The sequence below is a fragment of the Leopardus geoffroyi genome, chromosome D3 (genome assembly GCF_018350155.1).
Source record: "Leopardus geoffroyi isolate Oge1 chromosome D3, O.geoffroyi_Oge1_pat1.0, whole genome shotgun sequence".
NCBI lineage: Eukaryota > Metazoa > Chordata > Mammalia > Carnivora > Felidae > Leopardus > Leopardus geoffroyi.
The window spans coordinates 31,892,589-31,915,270 of NC_059339.1; the positions used below are offsets into that span (position 1 = coordinate 31,892,589).

At 36.8% G+C, this 22,682-nt stretch overlaps 1 protein-coding gene across 4 annotated transcripts in view; it reads left to right on the plus strand.

Annotated features, from left to right (window-relative positions):
• Positions 1 to 22,682, plus strand: part of PTPN2 (protein tyrosine phosphatase non-receptor type 2) — an 84,908-nt gene that overhangs the window by 41,604 nt on the left and 20,622 nt on the right. For all 4 annotated transcript variants that reach the window (XM_045459646.1, XM_045459644.1, XM_045459645.1 and 1 more), the window contains exons 3-6: positions 4,966 to 5,066; positions 10,436 to 10,534; positions 14,429 to 14,566; positions 22,154 to 22,363. In XM_045459646.1, the coding sequence (XP_045315602.1) occupies positions 4,966 to 5,066; positions 10,436 to 10,534; positions 14,429 to 14,566; positions 22,154 to 22,363 (548 nt within the window). The remainder of the gene's footprint in view (positions 1 to 4,965; positions 5,067 to 10,435; positions 10,535 to 14,428; positions 14,567 to 22,153; positions 22,364 to 22,682) is intronic.

The following is a 22,682-nucleotide window of genomic DNA, read 5'->3' on the forward strand; positions in this document are numbered from 1 at the left end:
CTTTAACAAATGGTGCTGGGAGAACTGGACAGCAACATGCAGAAGATTGAAACTAGACCACTTTCTCACACCATTCACAAAAGTAAACTCAAAATGGATAAAGGACCTGAATGTGAGACAGGAAACCATCCAAACCCTAGAGGAGAAAGCAGGAAAAGACCTCTCTGACCTCAGCCGTAGCAATTTCTTACTTGACACATCCCCAAAGGCAAGGGAATTAAAAGCAAAAATGAACTACTGGGACCTTATGAAGATAAAAAGCTTCTGCACAGCAAAGGAAACAACCAACAAAACTAAAAGGCAACCAACGGAATGGGAAAAGATATTTGCAAATGAAATATCAGACAAAGGGCTAGTATCCAAAATCTATAAAGAGCTCACCAAACTCCACACCTGAAAAACAAATAACCCAGGGAAGAAATGGGCAGAAAACATGAATAGACACTTCTCTAAAGAAGACATCCGGATGGCCAACAGGCACATGAAAAGATGCTCAACGTCGCTCCTCATCAGGGAAATACAAATCGAAACCACACTCAGATATCACCTCACGCCAGTCAGAGTGGCCAAAATGAACAAATCAGGAGACTATAGATGCTGGAGAGGATGTGGAGAAACGGGAACCCTCTTGCACTATTGGTGGGAATGCAAATTGGTGCAGCCGCTCTGGAAAACAGTGTGGAGATTCCTCAGAAAATTAAAAATAGACCTACCCTATGACCCAGCAGTAGCACTGCTAGGAATTTACCCAAGGGATACAGGAGTGCTGATGCATAGGGGCACTTGTACCCCAATGTTTATAGCAGCACTCTCAACAATAGCCAAATTATGGAAAGAGCCTAAATGTCCATCAACTGATGAATGGATAAAGAAATTGTGGTTTATATACACAATGGAGTACTACGTGGCAATGAGAAAGAATGAAATCTGGCCCTTTGTAGCAACATGGATGGAACTGGAGAGTGTTATGCTAAGTGAAATAAGCCATACAGAGAAAGACAGATACCATATGTTTTCACTCTTAGGTGGATCCTGAGAAACTTAACAGAAACCCATGGGGGAGGGGAAGGAAAAAAAAAAAAAAAAGAGGTTAGAGTGGAAGAGAGCCAAAGCATAAGAGACTCTTAAAAACTGAGAACAAACTGAGGGTTGATGGGGGGTGGGAGGGGGGGAGGGTGGGTGATGGGTATTGAGGAGGGCACCTTTTGGGATGAGCACTGGGTGTTGTATGGAAACCAATTTGACAATAAACTTCATATACTGAAGTAAATAAATAAATAAATAAATAAATAAATAAATAAATAAATAAATAAATTAAATAAATTTCTAATAATGTAGGTGAATTTGAGAGTTTTGTTTGTAATTAGTCCTGAGGAGAAAATATAGGTTCAGGGAACATTTGTAGCCACTTCTAAATAGCTATAGAGTTTTCCTTAAGGATTACCTTTCTTTTTTAGTCTTAATCTAGAAAAATTAAAAACTTTTTTTCCTGAGAAAATTCAGTGTTCTTTTGCTTTTGTTGATTATATAAATAAATGTTAGAGGGAAGTAGGGCCACTGTTTGGGGCCAGATTGTGCAGGACACTGGGTGTCCTTCAGGTAACACCTATTGGCTAGACCCCAGGGCTCCAGGGAATGTATCTGTGCTCTTACCCTTGTGTGATTCAGTGTTTTCCATGTATTGGAATGACAGCTGGTATAGATTTTGAAGCTGAAGGGAAAATAACTGAATTCTAGTTCAAGGTTCTGAGGGGAGGATGGCAGAACTCTTAAAAACAATCTGCCAGAGGTCTTTCTCTGGGCTTATTTCCTCCATAACTGTGGAAGGGTCCCAGAAGGCAACCTGCAAGATAACTGAATTCCTGGAGTTTCCTGGGAAGGAATCTTCCCAGTTTTTATGGATTCTTGCTTCTGTTGGCCAAATTGCTTTTTTCACTTGTGCAATAGATAAGATTAACCTTTGGGGTTTGTGTTTTCTGTGATTTCAACATGAGGAAATACATTCCTTTTGTATTATATTTTAGTGGAATGTGAATTTTAGGAATTGTGTAGCATTCTAAAAGCATACATCTCCTGATACATGTTATACAGGAGATGTATGGTCTTTATTTTGCTTGTTAGGTAGCTGACCTTTTTACCATCTCACATAATTTAACAGTTAAAGGGTGATTAAGCTGTTAAAAAAAAAAAAGTGTTTAAAAAAAAAAAAAGTGCTTGCTGACATCATCTTTCCGAGAACACTAGTGTAAGTGATTTACTATAACAAGATCTTAGTTTTTCCTGTTGGCAAATGACATGTAATATTTACAGAGGTCTTGGGTTCAGTCCAGGAGAAACAGTTCAGATAAATTGATGTATGAAACTGTAGCTATTTAACATTTTCTTTCGTATGGAGATCATGTGAACAGTTTTTTTTAGTTTAAAAGTGGGGAGAAAAAGGACATTTAGTATAGATTTCCTTCAGGGGAGCAGCTTAAATTGAATGTATTCTCCAGAGTTAAACATCAAACATCTGTTCAGTTTATAATTCAGTTATATTCTTCTAACAGTTGTATGTTTAGGATACTAAGCCAGTGTTAATTCTGTTGTATGTACATGCCTTCTGTCCCTGAGAAACCTTCTCCTCCGTTTCCATCAAAATGCTACAAGGTTGGGGTGCCTGGGTGGCTCTGTCCATGAAGCGTCCAATGTTTCATGTTAAGCATCCGACTTCATTGGCTCAGGTCATGATCTCACTGTTGGTGATTTCAAGCCCCGCTTTGGGCTCTCTGCTGTCAGCACAGAGCCCGCTTAGGATCTTTGTCTCCCTCTCTCTCTGCCCCATTCTGCCTCCTCTCAAAAATAAATAAACATTAAGAAATGATACAAGGTAAAGTTTTGTAGTCCACATTTTTAAATCAGCATAATTTCTAAATCTGTGAGATTTTTACTCCCCCCCCCCCCCACCAAAGCATGATTTTTAAGGCTCCATTAAAGTAGTGCACCTTTCATATATTCTGTAATTTACCTGTTATTAGGCATTTTGGAAATTTGTTATTTCCCCTTTTGTGTGTGTGTGTTACTGTTAGACTGTGCTTATCTCTGGGTATATCCATTGGTTTCATTCACAGAAACGGAAACCTTGGATTTGTAAGAGTTTATGCCTATAAACCAGATATCTGAAAGTTCTCTTATAGTCTCATCTAGTGCTTACTAAGGGGCTAGCCATGGCCTGGACAGCACTTCAAAAAGGTTTTGGAAAAATAAACTTTACAAAAATTTTTAATTAAAAAAGAAATTATCTCTTCAATTTAATTTTTATATTTTGATTAATAGTGAGATTTTTTTTCATATTTATTAGTCTCTTGTGTATTGTCCTTGTTCATCTTTTAAAATGGGGTCTCTGTCATTTTCTTATTGATTTGTAAGTACTCTTCGTATCTTAATCCTTCTTTGGTTGTATATGTTGTAAATACATTTCCTTAATTTTGAGGCCTGCTTTTTCTTTTTTTAATTGAAGTATAGTGGACATACGATACTATACTAGCTTCAGGTGTACAATATAGTGATTCAGCATTTATATGTTTATATATAAATTTTATATGCATTATAAAATGCTCACCACAATCAGTGTAATTACCATTTGTCACCAGAGAAAGTTTTTACAATATTATTGGCTGTATTCCCTATGCTGTACCTTTCATCCCTGTGACTTTTACTTACTTTATAACTGGAAGTTTGTAACTCTTAATCCCCGTCATCTGTTTCACTCATCTTCCCACCCTCCTTTCTCTGACAACCACCAGTTTGTTCTCAATATTTATTCATTTTATTTATTTTATTATTTTGAATTTTGAATTTTTTTAATTTTTTTTAATTTTTTTTTTTTTTTTTAGAGAGGGAGGGAGAGAAGGGGGAGAGGGAAGGAGAAAATCTTAAGCAGGCTCCATACGCAGGGTGGAGCCTGACACAGGGCTTGATCCCATGACCTGAGCTGAAATCAAGAGTCAGATGATCAACCAACTGAGCCACCTGTGTGCCCCTGTTCTCTGTATTTATGAGTCTGTTTCTATTTTTTTTAATTTGTTAATTTTTTAGATTCCATGTATAAGTGACGTCATACAGTCTTCCTTTTTTTTTTTTTTTTTTTTTTTTGCCTGACTTATTTCAATTAGTGTAATACCCTCTAGGTCGTCCGTATTGTTGTAGATGGTGAAATTTTTACTTTTAAAAGCTAGAAATATGTCTAAACTAGATATGTTTATCTATTGTGCTATAACACAGTCTAAGCAATGAGGCGTCTTTAGTTGTCTTGTAAAGAATTAGAATATTCTGGAGCGCCTGACTGGCTCAGTACAGCATGTGTCTCAATCTCAGGGTCATGAGTTTGAGCCCCATGTTGGGCATGGGACCTACTGAAAAAAAATTAGAATATTCTCTCTGTATTTAAATATTTTTAGCACTTAATTTAAATATAGTTAAATACTAAAAATTTTTTAAATATAGTTGAATGCAGATCTATTGAGGAATGAAGCAAATGTAGTTACCATGGAAATCAAGTCTCCTCTATTTGAGGCCAGTTGTGTTTTTTTTTGGTATTTTTGTTGTTTTTTTGTTTTTGTTTTTTTTGTAGGTAGACCTATCAGTTCTTAGACCCCAAGACTCTAAATGATCCTTTTACTTTTAGGAAGGTAGGTGCTTTATTCCTTTCACCATATTTTACTCTTTGGTCAGTTTTTCTAGTTACAATAGCTAATCAAGTACAAACAAAAGCATTTCCAATACCACAGTAACAAACAAAAAGATTTCATTTTTATACTTCCTTCCAAAAAAAGGAATAATTTAGGACTTGATTCAACTCTTTTGTGGTGCTGTTATTTTCCTTTGCTTTGTTTCTTCTATCATTTTGTTAATACCTAGAACATTAATATCAATAAAAATGAGAAGTTTGAAATGACAATTATGGTTTGTCATTCTCTATTTCAGATGATCACAGTCGTGTTAAACTGCAAAATGCTGAAAATGATTATATTAATGCCAGTTTAGTTGACATAGAAGAGGCGAAAAGGAGTTACATCTTAACACAGGCAAGTGATGTGGTGTCGAGCAGATGCCTGGCAATGCAGTTATTGTGGTTGGTATGCTTTGAAACATAGCTAAAAGTATGTCTTTACTTCTTTTGGAAATGAGATGCTGTTTGTTTTTTCTGTTGTTACATAGTAGAGTGTAGACATTTTAATGTTTTGCAGGTTTGTATGTGAACATGAAAGTAATTTTTAATGTTGCGCATTCCAGAAGGAAAATGTTTTAATGAAATGGTTTAGGCCAATTCTTTTCAGGCAAATTATCTTCCTTGCTTTATATTGATACAAAGCGTTTGTTAATGCTTTGTTAAGTTCTCTTCACATAACTTGTATCATAACCAGAGGCCCTTTGAAAGCCCTTCTTGACCCACTTCTCTGACATACAGTTTCAGAGCGTTTGAACATGCCTTTGATGGGTATCTGCCCTTTGTTTGGAGTGAGGGTGGTAAGACCAGGTGCCCAGAATACTGGCTAGGAAGCCAGAGAACGTAACGGTTCCCTTTGGCATTCTGCCTGATTGCTTCTTGGCACATTGGCCACACCCATATTCTAGCACTACTACTCTTCCATTCTTAGATAATAAAAATTATTTTGGTTTATCCACACCAGCTTCCCTTTATCAAATGACAGAGACTTAATGAACAGTACTGCTATATCCCCCAGTTACTGATTTTTAAATTTTAAGTATAAGCTGTATGTTCATAATATTTGAGGTTTTTAAAAATGTAGATCAGAATAACCTATTATTGAAAGAGAAAATGGGTGGCTCGGTGGCTCATTCAGTTAAGTGTCTGACTCTTGATTTTGGCTCAGGTCATGATCTCATGGTTTATGAGAGCAAGCCCTGCATTGGGCTCTGTGCTGACAGTGCAGAGCCTGCTTGGGATTCTCTCGTCTTTTCTCTCTGTCACTCCTCTGCTTACCCCTCCTAAAAGTAAATAAACATTAAAAACAAAACAGAGAAAACAGTTTCATATAGTAAAAAGATTAGAGTATTTCTAGTTGGCAGGAAATGAAAATAATTTTACTTAAAGTAAAATGCTCCTGTATGTCAAAAAAGAAAAAGAGAAACAATCTAAGTTAAAAAAAAAAAAACAAAAAAAAAAAAAAACAAAAAAACTGGCAAAGAACATAAATTCATAGTTCAAAGAAAAATATAAAGGTAGACAATATACATATGAAAAGATAATTTTTCTAGTCATGAGGGCATATACATTTAATAACCGCTTTTCACCAGTCAGAACAGCAGAGATTTAAAAGTTTATAATACTCAGTGGTTACATATGTATAGACATAAAGATACATGTGAGGGTGTTTATTGAAACTTATTTTAATAGTACCGGACCAGAAAGAATAGGACAGAAATAATTTGTGAGGGACTGGCTAAATAAATTATACATATACCATTAATATTGGTTATTTCTAAGAATTAGGAATACATAGAGTTTAATTTGTCATTTCCTGCCCTTTTGTAATATTTGGCATTTTTTATGAGCATTCGTGACATTTTTAATTAATTTTTTTTAACATTTATTATTGACAGAGAGACACAGAGCGTGAGCAGGGGAGGGGCAGAGAGAGGGGGAGACACAGAATCTGAAGCAGGCTCCAGGCTCTGAGCTGTCAGCACAGAGCCCAACGTGGGGCTTGAACTCACAAACCACAAGATCATGACCGGAGCCGAAGTTGGATGCCCAACTGACTGAGCCACCCAGGCACACCCCGCATTCATGACATTTTTGATAAACTCATTTTTAGAATTTCAGTTTATTTTCTATTTGAAAAAGCTATAATGTTCAAAAATAGAAAAGAACAATTACTCTAGATCCCTTATCACAACCCTCTCTTTCTCTTTCTCCCTTTCTCCCATTTTCCCAGTCTCATTTATTGGTTCTTCTTATTGTAGTCCAAATTCTGTAGGTGTTTCTCAGGATTCCGATTTAGGAGTTTTTTCCCCTTTTCAGTTTACACTCAAGGCTTCAGACTCTCTGGAACCATATGTTCAACCTTCGTATCTTAAGAGAATGTAGACTCTGGATTCATAGTATCTATGCCCAAATCCTGGTCCCACTGCTTCACTGGGTATTCATCCATCTAACAAAGATTTATTGAGTACCTACTGTGTGGTAGGCATTAAATAAAATAGACATTAAGTAAAAATGCCATTATGAACTTTACATTGTAGTGGGAGATAAGATTAATAACAGCTAGGAATTTTGTAACATTGTTCTGTACTTTATGTTTTGTATGATTTAAGGCTCAGGCTAACTCTCTCTGGTAAATACTGTCATCACCCTGATTTTATGCATGAGGAATCATCTAAAGAGACCAGGAACATTAAACAACTTTACCAAGGTCATACGGGAAGTGAGCTGAAGCCAGAATTTGAAGCCCCATTGACACGATGGGTCATGCTCTTAATCATTCAGCTCTACTAGCATAATAAAATTGCCGTGTGACCTTGGACAAGCTACCTAACTCTCCAAGCTTGTATATATATCTATATTATTGATATATAAATATATCTATATTATCTATGGAACGATGTTGAGCAAAATTCTTATAGTGCCTGGTACTATGGTAAGCCCTCCAGTGATTATTTGTTGTGGCATTTGTTATTACTTTTTATTTGTAGCAGTAATAATGATAATAATTATAAAATATTAGAATATAAATATATTTATTAAAATATTAGAATATAAACATTTATATAAATATAAAATATTATAAAGTCCATCACAATAAAGAAAATACCTGATTAACGCACTCCTAAATGTGTTTAAGCATCCTGTCCCTGTTGGACTGCTCTGCATGTCCTGACAGAATCAGAAGGCTGTTTTCAGTTTTTTATGAATTTCTGAATTTCCACCCTATATTTTCTAGGTCTTTACTGGATATTTTTTTTAAGTTTATTTATTTTTGAGAGAGAGAGAGACAGAGCATGAGTTGGGGAGGGGCAGAGAGAGAGGAAGACAGAATCTGAAGCAGACTCCAGGCTCTGAGCTGTCAGCACAGAGCCTGATGTGGGGCTCAAACTCAAAGACAGCAAGATCATGATCTGAGTCGAAGTCAGATGCTCAGCTGACTGAGCCACCCAGGTGCCCCTCTTTTTTTAATCAAGCCATCTCCCTTCCTGTTTTTCTCACCTGGGCTAAAGCTGTCCTCATCATGTACTGAATCCTAATACAATAGCTTTTTAACTTGTTTCCTTGCCACCAGTCCCTCCCATCCTAATCCATCTTTAACAATGCCACCAGAATTATTTTTGTAACATACAAATCTGATCATACCACGTCTTAAAAACTTTGGTGACTGTTTCCTGTATTCACTCTGGTTTCGTACACACTTCCATACTTCCACTTCATCCTCATTGATTGCTTTGTCTCTCCCACATTTGCCCTGAACTTGCATGTGCCTTGCCTTCTGCTTGGAATGCACCCTTACTCCCCATCCTTCCATGACGCCTCCCTGTATCAGTGCCCTCGTCATTTTTAAGGCCCTGCTGTAGCATCCTTCCTACTCCTGAAGATCTGATGGTTTACCCCTTACTCTTATGGCACTTGATATTTTTCAGTTAGTAGGACAAGGACTTCTTGCCTTTTTACTTAGTAAGCTCTTTGAAGGCTGGGAATATTTTAAAGGACAGAGAAAACTAGAGATGCTATATGTTTAATAAAACCTCAGCTGTTCTGATTGTCCTTTGTAGCTTATTATTTTTATCATCTTTTTCCTCTGAGTTTTTGCAATTAAAATATATATATATCAGTCCTTGGTTTAAATCTCCATTTTGCAGGAAAAAATTGATAGTATTGGGGCACCTGGGTGGCTCAGTTTCTTAAGTGTCTGACTCTTGGTTTTGGCTCAGGTCATGATCTCATGGTTTTGTGAGTTCAGGCCCTGCAGACGCTGTCTCTGTCTCTCAAATAAATAAACTTTAAAAAAAAAAAGGCTTTAAAAAAATTGATAGTATTGCTTGTAGATGGGAAAACTGAGCAATAAACCCACCCCCCTCCCTTTTGAGCCACCAGTGGAGTGTGTTTTGTTTTTTTGTGTGTGTATACACTAAGGAGTGACTTCTCTGGTGAATTGATAGATCCATTTATTTAGATGAAAGAAAGGGCATTAATTTTACTGTGGATTTTCTCATTGCTCTTTTTTATTTTTACACTTTGTTTTAGAAGTAGATCAAGTAATAGATAATGTACATTGAGGACAACAGTATCTTCAAACATTTGGTTGCAGTTTCTCAGTATTCTGAGATTTCCAACCTTTTTATAATTTAGAAGCTTAGAGTTTATTAATTCAAATAATATTTCAGAGCATCTGCTATATACTAGGGAATACAACTGCCTAAAAGATGCTTTCAGCCTTGAACCACTTGAATCGTCTTGTTTGACATGGGAAGCTGATGTTCCAGAACACCTGGCCTCCAGCCCCTGATGCTGCCTGTCACTCTGCCCTGTGAAAGGGACACATGCTGACTTATTAGCTGCGGTAGAACCTCATTCACTTTCACCTTTAAAATTAGTTCCAATTTGGCCATGACCTTTTCATCTCTTATTTGCCCTTTCTTCTGCCCTATGCTACCATTAAGCAAAATGTGAAGATAATTGGAAGTGCATGATATGATTTGATTTTTTTCCCCCATGACAATATTGTAATATGAACCATTGCCCCTTTTAAGTCTGCTATTGAGGTTGTACATGCTGTGGTTTTTGTAGATTAGCAGCTTTGTAGTGGTTCAGGTACTTTGAGATTTCTGCTTTTTCTGGAAATCTTTTGCCAGTTAACTCAGGGTGGTTGGTTGGCTAGTGATGGCATAGATTTCTTCTTTTGTAAGACTGCCATGATCCATGACAGTCAGGGCCTCTTTTCCTAATATGAAAGCTGAAGGGGACAGAAATTTCCTTTGCAGCTAGAACTGGGCTAGTCAGATACTCCTTCCTGTGATTTTGACTTTGGTTTATTTATAGGTTATGCGTAAATGCTACAGCCACCTTAGTATGGCGATGCCAGCAAAGCAAGGTGATAAGGAGTGCCAGTGTCAGGAGCACTGCACCAAGCTGACTGGTTTGAGCAGAATCTTGCCTGGACGTTGGTTCCCACCAAAGCCTGGCTCTCCAGCCCTCAACACCAAAAGTCATCTGATAGCCTAAAAAATTCCCTTTCTGCCTAAGTAAATAAAAGTCAGTTTTGATCACTTATAAACAACTAGTACAGACCTATTTTTTAAATCAAGTAGATTTAAAGTTATGATTTACTTACTATGATCCAATAAACTGTTTCAAACCAGAAACATACTTGAAGGAATTTTCTTTGAGCCTTGTTCCATCTCCTTTCTCTTACCTACTTTTTCTTGCCTGTTCTTACAGGGTCCACTTCCTAATACAGGTTGCCATTTCTGGCTCATGGTTTGGCAGCAAAAGACCAAGGCAGTTGTCATGCTAAACCGAGTTGTGGAGAAGGAATCGGTAAGTAATACTTAATATTTACAACTTGGTGTACTCCCTGTATCATTAGCTTATAAATGTTTTCATATTTGTTTTGGGATATTGATTCATTCATTAGTTTGGCTTTGAATTGCTGAAGCCTAGAGGTCAGTCTGTTTCTGACCAGAAGAACTCTAGTATAACCTTTTCCTTTCTTGCTGTAAGCATTTAGGTAACGATTGCACACCACTACCCTCCAAGATGTAAATGTCATGAAACAAATATTGACCAGTAGTGATACATAGATCTTTGGAATCCCTAGGCTTTATTAGAATTTTTATAATTTATTGGGGCTTGTGGGTAGCTCATTCAGTTAAGTGTCTGACTCTTAATTTCAGCTCAGGTCATGATCTTACAGTTTGTGGGTTCAAGCCCCACAGCCTGCTCGGAATATTCTCTCTCTCTCTCTCCCCCTCTCTCTCTCCTTCTCTCTCTGCCCCTCACTCCCCTGCTCACACACTTTCTCAAAATAAATTAAATTTTTAAAAATTTATAATTTAGTATTATCAAAATCGTGAAAATTTTATAAAAGATTAAAGTCACAGGGTTGGTTTTTTTTAATCTTGATAAATTTTAATTGGCTCTTAGGCCATGAGACGTGTAAATTTACATGTATCAGTACGGAAATGTATAAATTTATTAAAACTTTAGGTGCAGTCTAAACAGGTATTAATAATTAGTTAAGTCTTTAACTTTTGTAGCTTTAGGTTCCTTTTCTGTCAAAGAAGCAAATTGGAAAGTATTGTCTGTAAGATCTCTTCCAGCCTTAAGATCTTGGACTGTTCTACTTCTTCAGATGCCTGATTCTTACTTTCTTCTAAATTCATAGTTGGTGGCTTTTAATGGTGATACAAATTATTCTACTCTCTTTCAAATCTGAAATGGCACTGACATACTAGAATGTCCAGCAATGTCAGCATAGTTTTTTATGGTGGCTTTTTCATGGTTTTCAGTGTGACTTAAAAATTAAGTGATGATGACATTGTTTGAACAGTTTGAGCAGCATTGCAAACTAGATGATTTATAAGTCGCATCTCTCTTTTTGGAGTATAATTACTAATTAATAAAAGAAGACTGCCCATGGAAATTGAAATCATATTTATAGTGCTTGGATCTAGATACTTAATAAGATTCAGATTTAATTATTTTGGGGAAGATTATTTCATGGGTGGTATTACTTTGTGAAGAGTCCCATAATGTCTTTTTATGGTGCTAGCGGTCATTGCTGGTCAGGGCTTACTTAGTTCCTTAATTAATTAGGGGTTATGAAATAGTGGTATTTCAATTTTATCATTCCTTCTTGAATTTTTGTTGGAATACTTCTATAAAGAGAAACTTCCATTCTTGTTAGTTGACTACTTTTATATAGGAAAAGCAGTTTTCAAAATAGAGTTCATTTCCTAGTGTCCTCAACAGGTGACCAGGTAGGTTTTTTTTGGTGTGGGGCAGGCACTGGAGGGGATCAATTATTATGAACTCATAGATTCAAACATACTTGATTCATTTCACTCCATTGCAGTTATTGTCCTTATTAGTATTCTAATATTATTATCCTTAATATCCTTAATAATAATAAGGATAATAATAGTATTATCCTTATTAGTATTCTAATTAACCCTCCACTGGTTGGCAGAAATCTCTTCAAGTTGGGCTCTGAGTCAGAAACCTAAGAGTCAAAACCAAGGAGTCTTTAATAATTTTCTTAATATCTGGAATGACTACTTGTTGAAGCTTATGTTAACCTCTTCTTCATAGAGTTAACCATGTCTCTAAGGAGCCTTGGTTTCCTTTTAATGGGCAATGGTATTTCAAGGTGGCAGTAAAAATAGGGATGTTTGATGTTGGACTGGTCATTGTTTTTAGAGCTTTTCAGTGAAGAGAGCTAAGAAAAAAATATGTTTGTGTGTTAGATCATACTTCAAGGGTTCATACTGATACTTCTGATTCAAATTTAGAACTGTAGGGGTTGGCCTAACCCTTTCTACCTTGTATCTGTTATCTCCTTTTTCCATACTGTGAATCCTGCTCCTCAAAGACACTACGGATAAAGAATATCTTATAATGACTCTTTACCTTTGTTCCATATTACACACCAAAAATACTCATAATTAGGGTATCAACTCCAATACCAAAATAATTACTAAAAAAGTTTAAAAATTTTTCCATTTTCTTCTGTTTTTTAAGTTGTATTTTACCTACGTTTTCAGAGTATATAACATACTATAGTCTCTTTCATATCCCTTTTAAGCTCTTAGTTCTACGTGTAAATATATATTTGATATTCATTGCCAGTGTTGTTGATGTCTCTCCAGTTGTCCTGTCGATAGCTCATTCTCTAGTGGATCCTAAGGAAGGACTCATGGGCATTAGAGTTCCTGATTTCTTACCTGTCAATGACAGTTTATCTGCTGTCTTAATGCTTAAAAGTCACTTTGGCAGGATATACAATCTTGGCTCACATTTGCTTTTCTTTGAGCAACTTAAATACATTATTACTCCATTTCCTCCTGGCATAGCAAATTACTGCCAAAGTAAATTGAACATCGTATTTTATTTCCTTTATAAGTCACATGTTTTTGTTTGTTTTTGTTTTTTTTTTATCTAGATTACTCAAAGTAATTTTTTTTTCTTCAAACTCCATTAATTTTACCAAAATATGTCTTTGTGTTGGTCATTCTGGTTCAAATTTTTCCAAGTGTGTAGTGTGGTCTTTCAGTATATGATTTTTAAAGAAAAATGTATTGGTTATACTTGTAAGTATTTTCTGTTTGCTTGCTTTGATGTTCTTCTTTGGGTCCTCCAATTACGCATGTTAGGTTTTCTTTGCTTATTTTTATATTTGTCACTTTCTCTCAAATCTTATGTCTCTTTCTTCATTTCTTTTTTATTTCAGAAATGTCCTCCTTTCCTCATCTTTTTCTCCAAAGACAATATCTGCAGCATTTATTCACACCTCTTTGCCTTTCAATTTAGTCTTCATTTCAGAATTGATATGTTCTTTGATTCCTAATTTTTTTTTTATGTCTCCTGTCACATCATTTCTGAGTTGTTCTCATTCTCATTTACTCTCTTTTCACTTCTTGTATCATATTTAAAATGTCTTTTAGCACCTTTGGAAGTACCAGTTCATAGTATTCATTTGTTTGGAGGTATTGTTACTGTTTGTGATTTGTAGTCGTTTGTGATTTGGACAGGGAGAAGTGGCCCTATTTTATAAGGTTGTTTTTCTGGTGCATTCTTCCTGATGAAGTGGCTCTTTATCTCACCTTGCCTCAGTCTGGTGCCCTCATAATTTGGCTTTGGGGGAGATGCTTTTATTGTCACAAATAGGAATTCCATATCAGTAGTTCTGCCACAATGTAACAACTCTAGGTAGAGGGAGGTTATCTTCTGATTTGCTTCTCTGACTTAATTTTAGTAAGTAAATATACAGTGTTATTTCCAGAATAAGTAGTATTTAGTAGCAGATTCATGGGTATTTTTAGAAAATACTTGTAAAATAAAGCCTTTTCAATACTGTTTGAAAAAAGATTCTTACAAGAGGTTGATAACTTTTAGAAATGTGAAGTGAAGACCAATATGATGTTAAACTGTAGGTTACCATGCTTTAGAAGTGACGGATTCATTTTTATTTTATGAACATACCTAACTGTTTATGGCTTTTTTAGTATAAGTTACAGGAACATTGTGCAAACCTGCTTTTATAAAAATGTCAATCTTCTTAAAATACATTAAGCATCAAACATAGTGTAATTGTTCATAGATTTGGGTACTTGAAAAAAATACAGTATGAATGTGTGTGGTTTGTCTTCCTTTCCCAGCTTTTTATGATTTCATCATGTCTATGAACTAATATATACATATTCTTAAATTTAGGTTAAGTGTGCACAGTACTGGCCAACAAAAGATGACCGAGAGATGCTATTTAAAGAAACAGGATTCAGTGTGAAGTTCTTGTCAGAAGATGTGAAGTCATATTATACAGTACATCTACTGCAGTTAGAAAATATCAATGTAAGACTTTTCATCCCAAAAGATTGGACCTTATGTGTTGATTTTCTGAATTATTCTTTGTCATTAGATTTGAAGCTTGGGGCTGCGCATACATTTCAATATTGTCTATAATACTATATAATCATAATTGTTATGTTTCATATTTATGGTAGCTCTCTGAGGACTCTTGAGAAAACCTAGAAGAATTTTAAAGTTCAGCTTGATATATGAGGATTGAAGATAATTTATTAAAATTTCTTGGGGATTGAGAGGGAGAGAGCTTTAGAATCAGGCCACCCTGGATTCAAATCCCAGCTCTGCTGTTGAGTTTAAATGTCCTTGGGACCTGTTTCTCAACTTTCCTCATCTGTAAAGTGGAGATTGTAATAGCTCCCTTTCAGGGCTGTTTTGGCAATCAAATGAAGTGGTGTATGCAAAGCACCTGATGCAGAATAGGTGCCCAGTAAACACCATGGCACTTGGTACTTACAAGAGTAGCAGGCTATTCAAGAAAATAACTTACTGGAATGTTGTTCATTCGAATGATTCACCACAGAGAAATTTGAGGGAAATGGTGAAATAAGTTTAGCATATGGTCTCAAGAACATTTATTTGGATCTTTTCCAGAAATCTAAGAATTGTTCCTTATTTTTTGGTTGAGATATGTGTACATGGTGGATTGTGAACCTGCTGCTGTTAAGCTGGGGATCAGGACGTTTCTCCCCCCTTTTACCATCTACCTGTCTTGTGTTGTAATTGGGATAACTGGAAAATATGAAATGAGAGTGATTCTGAGATGCTCTTAGGAGCTAGGGAAACTAGAAAATAGGAAAATGTTTGCCAAAAAATAATTTCAGGAATACATCTGTTTCAGTTAACCATTAACTGAATTAAGTGATTAATATGTGATCATTGTCCAAAAAAAGCTTTATAGAGAAGGGATTATATAAAGTGCGCACGTGCATGCACACACACACGTGCACACACACATGCGCACACACACCACAAATACACGCACTTTTAGTTATGTAGAAATACTTTGTATAGTTGATCTCTTGGAACCCCTCTGTTTTTTGCTGCCCACTCTAAGCACAGGTGCACACAGTGTGCTTAGGGCCCACTCCCAACTGCCCATGACATCCATAACTAAGCTTTTCATGGGATCTCTTAGGTTATCTAAGAAGTCTCAGGGTTGGGAATTACAAGGCTTAGATTTATTTATAAATTTCCCTTACTGTAGTTATTTTGCACCAGCTATTCCATTTACGTATGTCTTAAGTTGCCCTGAGATACATCAATAACTGTTTGTGCAAGTGCTTATTCCCAGAAACAGAACTGCTTTTCCATAAACTTCTCATAGTTCTCTGAATCATCTTCTCTTGGTATTTATCCCAAGTACCTCATCTGCTTTGGCATTAAAATTAATTTGGATGGAGAGGGTCATAGATATTTTTCCCTGTTTCTGAAACCCATCCTAATTAAGAGTTGATTAACATGATAAAATAGAATGACTTTTGTATTTTATCATTTTGCAAAGCACTTTTACGTATATATCACTTGACCCATATTCTTCCTATGATTTGATAGAGTAAATATTCTTAATATCTCTGTATTTCATGTATTTTTTAAAAACCTAAAATCCATTAGGTTATAGGATTTTTTCCATAAATAGATTACTCAGCTAATAAGTGACAGGCTCTAGAACTCAAATCCAAATCTCCTGACTTGTAATGATATGGGGCTAAGTCTTTTGAAAAAAGTATGAATTGTCAAAGTAAAGGAAAACCCTTGGTTTTGAAGCATCTTTCTGGATTTGAGGCCCGCATGTGAACTGGCCAACCATTGGCCAAAACTATGTTTTAGTTGCTAGCAACTGTGAGATTTCTTATTGGCCAGGTTCAGAGTCCACCGTAATTAATAGCAATATTATGTTTACATTCTACTTTACAATCTTTAGTAAGAGCTAGGAATGTTAGAAGAATAAAGTAGCATTTCAGTGTGAGAAGCAGAATTGCATTTAACTAGGTATTTCAGTTCTGGAACCAGATGGTCTGAGTTTAAATTCCAACTCTGCCAATCCTGGCTGTATGATTGGTCCCACTCTTTACCCTCTATGCCTCAGTTTCTCATCTACAGAATGAGGATAAGGACGCACGTACCTCAGAGGGTTGCTGTAATGGTCAAGTGAATTAATGCTGTTAATAGGCCTAAGACTCCATGCAAGAGTCATAATTATTAGCTTTAGTTGTGTGTATCTGTTTCCTTTGTAATATTATTGAGTTGGGAAGGACTGCAGGAGCAAGGGCAGTTGACCAGAACAAGTTGAGGGAGACAAATACCAAAAGAGAGAGAAAGGTGATAGTGCAGTAGGTGAGTGGTCACCCACCTCACCCTGAGCTGCAGAGAACCAGTTTGCTTCTAAAGGAGTCTGACTTGTATGTATTAACAGGTCTGAGGCCAGGGCTATTGTCTGTGCGGACCCTGCTTTTTTAGAGGCCTCTGGTCTAAGAGAGCAGTAAAGCTGTACGCCAGTGACACTTCCCAGTGTCTTCATCAGAGCTAAGAGTCTGAACTTTTGCCCCTGAATGAAGAGATTCCATCTTTGCTTTTAAAGTGGCCCTGTGGCTTAAGCTACAAAGGAGCTTTTGCAGGGCTTCTAAAATACAAGGTCATCTAGAGTGCTTATTTGTCTTTCAGGATTTTCTTTTCAGTAGCCCTTCACTATTTTCCATAATATTTTTGGCCAGCTTTATGTTTATCAAGTTCCAGGAATACTATTGTAATGCTGGCTGCCTTCTATTTCTCTGTCCCTGTAGAGTTGCCCAAAACAGGATGAGTGCCTAATTACTGTGATGCTCAGCTGGGATTTGATTCAGAATAGTTTAAACAGTTTATCCCACCTGGAATGTTCTCTTCCTTTCTCTGCCTATTTATATCCTGCACATCCTTCAGTACCACCTTGTGGCCGATTCCTTACTTAGGTCTTTCTCAACTTATCTCTGACACATTCATTCCTGACAGCTATGATCTTCTTACACTTCTCTCCATAATTTAAATTTTACCATCTTATAGTATAGGTATTTACTTTGACTCCGTAACAAGGTTCTCAGCTCCCTGTGGATAGTCCTTACCTGCTAACTTTGTGCTCCCCTCTGCCATTGCACTGAGTATGTGGTATTCTAAAACACAGTTATGATCCTTCCACCTTGCTCTTAAAAAATCCTTCTGTTGCAGGGGTGTGTACGTGGCTTAATCAGTTATGCGTCCAACTTCGTCTCAGGTCAGGATCTCCTAGTTCGTGGGTTCAAGCCCCGCATTGGGCTCTGTGCTGATAATTCAGAGCCTGGAGCCTGCTTTATATTCTGTGTCTCCCTCCCTCTCTCTGCCCCTCCCCTGTTCACACCCTGTCTCTCACAAATGAATAAACGTTAAAAAAAAAAAAAAATTTAAAAATCCTTCTGTGGACAATGCAGAAGTCCAGGGCCCAGCACAGCCTGGTCCTTCCTACTTGTCCACCTCCATCTCCTTCAGGCACTCAGGGTTTGTTCTCAAACAGGTTGTTGGTTGGGGGCCCTCACCTCTGTGTATTGCTTTTCTCTCTGCTTAGAATGCAAGCCCCATGCCTACCTGTTTCTGTCACTCTCCTCCTGATCTAGTGAGTTCTGTTCATCTTTCAAAATGAATTGCAGTAACTAAATCTTTAATACAGATTGTACAATGATCGTGGCAAAAATTGATGAGGGACTGAACTAAGGCACTTACAGTGAGATACAGATTTGATTTAAAAAAAAAAAAAACTGCATTTAGGAGATAAGGTTCCCAAACTTCGCTACTCCTTCATGTAGAGGAAGTATTAAGTACATATTTCCAAAACATTGGAAATGTGGAGAGGCTTACAATTGATAGGAGCTTTTTGGGAGCTACAATAGAAACAATTGGTATAATTATTTCAGAAAAGGTATCTGTTAAGCATTTACCATGTGCAGGCATAAGTTGGGTACTTTACATTTAATGTTTCATTTATTCCTCACAATAGCTTTATAAGGTAAGTACTGTTTGTAACCATTTACAGATGACAGTATTGGGCTAATGAAAGTCTTCTGGGAATATTATCTTGGTACTTCTGTAAATACCTGAAGTGTGAAAATAATTGGGCCTAGGACCAAAGAGCTATATAGATTTCTTTATAATAGAAATATAAATAGAAAATTCATAATCTTATTTATGTGTATAAAATAATAGTTAAACTTGAATTTGAATCACTTTAGGTAGCATACACTTAAATTGCCATAGCTGACTGTTCTCCATTGTCTTATACCTACTCAATTCATAGATTATCTTCCTGGCTTCCATATATAATGAATTAGATATCCTTCAAGGATAGAATTCTCCTTCAACAACTGTAAATAAGATTTTGTCTTAAAAAGAGCAATGAACCACTGACATTTTTGCAGTGTGGTATACATAACACAGCATTTTACAAAGAAGGTTTGGCAGGCACGTGCACATGGGGATGGAGACGGGGGCAGCCACCTAATTGCGGTTGCAACCAGGTGTGCATGGGGTGTGAGGTCAACAGTGGGAGGGAATGGAAGACGCCAACTGGGCAGCACAGGAGGACTGAGGTGATTTGCTAACCCGGGAGAAGAAAAGGCTGCTTCCACTAGTTTTGAAATAAGGAGTTTGTCAAAAATTGTTAAGCCTACGTGTAGAGCTTGTTTGGAATAAAGATGAATTTTGTTTTAGCTCTCTAGTCTTTGGCTACCCTTTTTTCCCTCCTCTCATTTTTTTTCCAGCATGAAGAGGAGGGAAAAGAGATCTTATCAAGCATATAAACATTCCTTTTTTTTATCTCAGTACTAAACATATGGATCTTATTGCTTCATGAAGTGGTCCGTTGGGAACTGTATGATTTTTGTGAGCTGTGATTTTGAATCTTGTTTCAGTAGGGGCACATTAATAAAACTAAACTTCTCAAGAAGTTCTTTAATTTGGTCCTGTTAGGGGAAAGAAAAAGACTGATTCTCAAAAATCTATTAGTGGGGAAGACTGCATCATACAAACAGTTGTGAACATTTCTGGAAACCGACTTGGAGTATCCCAGACAGCATGACCTGAATTTGAAAAAAATCAAGAGACTGCTAGTCTTGAGCCAAAATCATACAAGCAAAGAAAAAGGAAGCAGTTGCTCAGGATTGTGGGTTAACTATAGGTTTTGAGCCAGGAGGTGATGCAATAAGTGAGCATACAACCACTTGGGAACACTGAGTCACACCCTGCAGAGCACGGCTCGCAGGAGAGCGGGGTTCTGGTGCCACCCCTCCGAGACCTGGGTGCTGCAGCAGGTCCACACAGGACCTGCTTGGAGCTCATATGGATCAAGTCTGGCCCCGCTGTGTATTGTCAGCACTGCATAGCGGCAGATGACCACAGCAGGGCAGTTGTCAGGGGAGAAAAGGGGTTAAACACTCCCACTGAAGTCTTAGACCCCATTTAAAGTAAAATGTGACTGAGTTCTCTATGGCTCTGGGCCAGCCAGAGACCAGCCACTTTAGCCCATTCCTCTGTTGGTGTTGTGTTGTTACATGTCCATTTATGGCTTTGTAAGAGGAAACTGAAGTTTAGCCTTCTTAATTTGGAATGTTTTAAATATCATTTTTAATAAAGTACATTTAATTCCCTTTTTTTATTTTTTTTTTTAATTTTTTTTTTCAACGTTTATTTATTTTTGGGACAGAGAGAGACAGAGCATGAACGGGGGAGGGTCAGAGAGAGAGGGAGACACAGAATCGGAAACAGGCTCCAGGCTCTGAGCCATCAGCCCAGAGCCTGACGCGGGGCTCGAACTCACAGACCGCGAGATCGTGACCTGGCTGAAGTCGGACGCCCAACCGACTGCGCCACCCAGGCGCCCCGAATTCCCTTTTTTTAAATATATAGTAAGATACAGTCTTTTCAGTGTACAGTTCTGAGTTTTGACAATGCATTCAATTGTATAACACCCCTCCCCCATCAAAGTACAGAGCAGCTCCATCACCTTCCCCCTGTGAGTCTTACAAATTTTCCCAGGTTGCCTGTGTACAGTCAGCCTTACCCCACTCCCAGCTGCTGGCAACCACTGAGCTGGTTTCTATCCCTATAATTTTGCTTTTTCCATACTGTCATATCAATAGGATTATATAGTATATAGCCTTTAGAGTTTGGCTTCTTTCACTTACCATGCTTACTTTGGAATTTAAAAGGAAATGATTTCAAATCTAGTAATCCCAATGGTCACTTTAATTAATAATAGAGAAATCATCTAGTACCTTCAGTATATTGAGAACCGGTGGATCAGAGTATCTTTGGAATTGTGAAAGCCAAATGTTAAGAAAAATCAATCACTAGAAGTATATAATTTGAAATTAAAAAGTTTCTGCAGTGTATTTTATCAGTGTTATACCTCATATAACCAAATCTGGGATTTGGGAGTCTTAATCTCTACTTAAAAAAAAAAAAAAAAAAGGAAAATTTATTTTCTAAAAAATGAAAGTTAACCTTAATTTTGAAAACTGGTAGCAAAAGCACAATGCTGTAATAATAATCTTTAGCTCTTAACCATTAAAAATAACTTTTTTAAATGTTGCTTATATGGCTTCTCCCTCCAAAAACGTCCTATAATGAAACTGAGAAATTGTGCAGAGACATGCTTGAGGGTTACTGCTTCGTTTACAGAAATGAAGACGAGAAGGCACCGAAGTGCTCCTTGGGGCAAAAGCAGCTGGCAGAAGCTTAGGAACATTTTCATAATGAGTTAGTCAGAAATAAAGCTCATCAGGAATATCCAGGAAGTGATAGTGAATGCCAGGCAGGCTTTAAGAGACAGGAAGCATTTAGCATATTGGTAAACCATTTTAGCATATCACAAAGTCATGTAAACAGTTTTAGGATTGGAAATTATTGCCATGGGGAAAAGCAGCAATTAGAAGAGCAATTTCAATAAAAAATGTGAAGATTGTTTCTTTAAATTAATTCTTGAGTTGCTTCTCTGAGCCTGGGTAGCACAATCTACAAGATGACTCGTATAACGAGAAAAATTATATCTGAAAAATCTTGGGAGTGCTTAAAAAGGAAACCACTAAAGAATGTAAAATTATACTGGTAGAATTTTTTTTTTAATGGAAGAAAAAAACCCATGATATATGAATTAAAATCCTGGCAACATGTATGGTTCAGGTTAGTGGCTAAGAACCCAGACTGCTGCTTCCGATTCTGGTCTTCTGTTTTCTAAATCTGTAACCTTGGGTAAATTGCTTAACCTTTGGCCTCGGTTTTCTCATCTAGAAAATGAATTTTAATAGGATTGTTGTATGAGTTGAATACATAAAAAGCTTAGAACATGCCTGCGAAATAATGTTTTAGAAATGTTAGCTATTATTAATAAATTCCAGATTCTCCTAAAGAACTCCAAACTTGCGTGAGTGATTATCAGAAACCAAATGAAAAATCATGGTACAAAAGTCCATAAGGATTAAAAGCATTACACAAAATACATAATCTCTCTGAAATAATTTTTTTTTTTTTAAGAAATTAGAACTAACTTTTCCCCCCTTGATTTTCACTTTGTAGAGTGGTGAAACCAGAACAATATCTCACTTTCATTATACTACCTGGCCAGATTTTGGAGTCCCTGAATCACCAGCTTCATTTCTCAATTTCTTATTTAAAGTGAGAGAATCTGGTTCCCTGAATCCTGAACATGGGCCTGCAGTGATCCACTGTAGTGCAGGCATTGGGCGGTCAGGCACCTTTTCTCTAGTAGATACCTGTCTTGTTCTGGTAAGTGCTTCTTATGATCTAATTTTAGTCTTGTTTAATTTTTACTGTTTCCACTGGCAGAAGTAAGCTCTAATACCACTGTCCCAGAACTGTGATTTTCAAACTTCTGCCTTCTTTCAGAAAAACCTAAACAAACCTCATTCATACCCTTTGAACTGCCTCTTATTTGTGAGAGTGCTGGTCCTGTGTCCAAGGTGATTCTAGAGATCTCCCAGAAGACTTTTTTTTTTGTTTTTTCCTGGGAGCTTTATATTACAAAAACAATAAGCCTCCTCCCTCTTTGTTTATCCAATATAAATTGATACGTAATATTGAATTC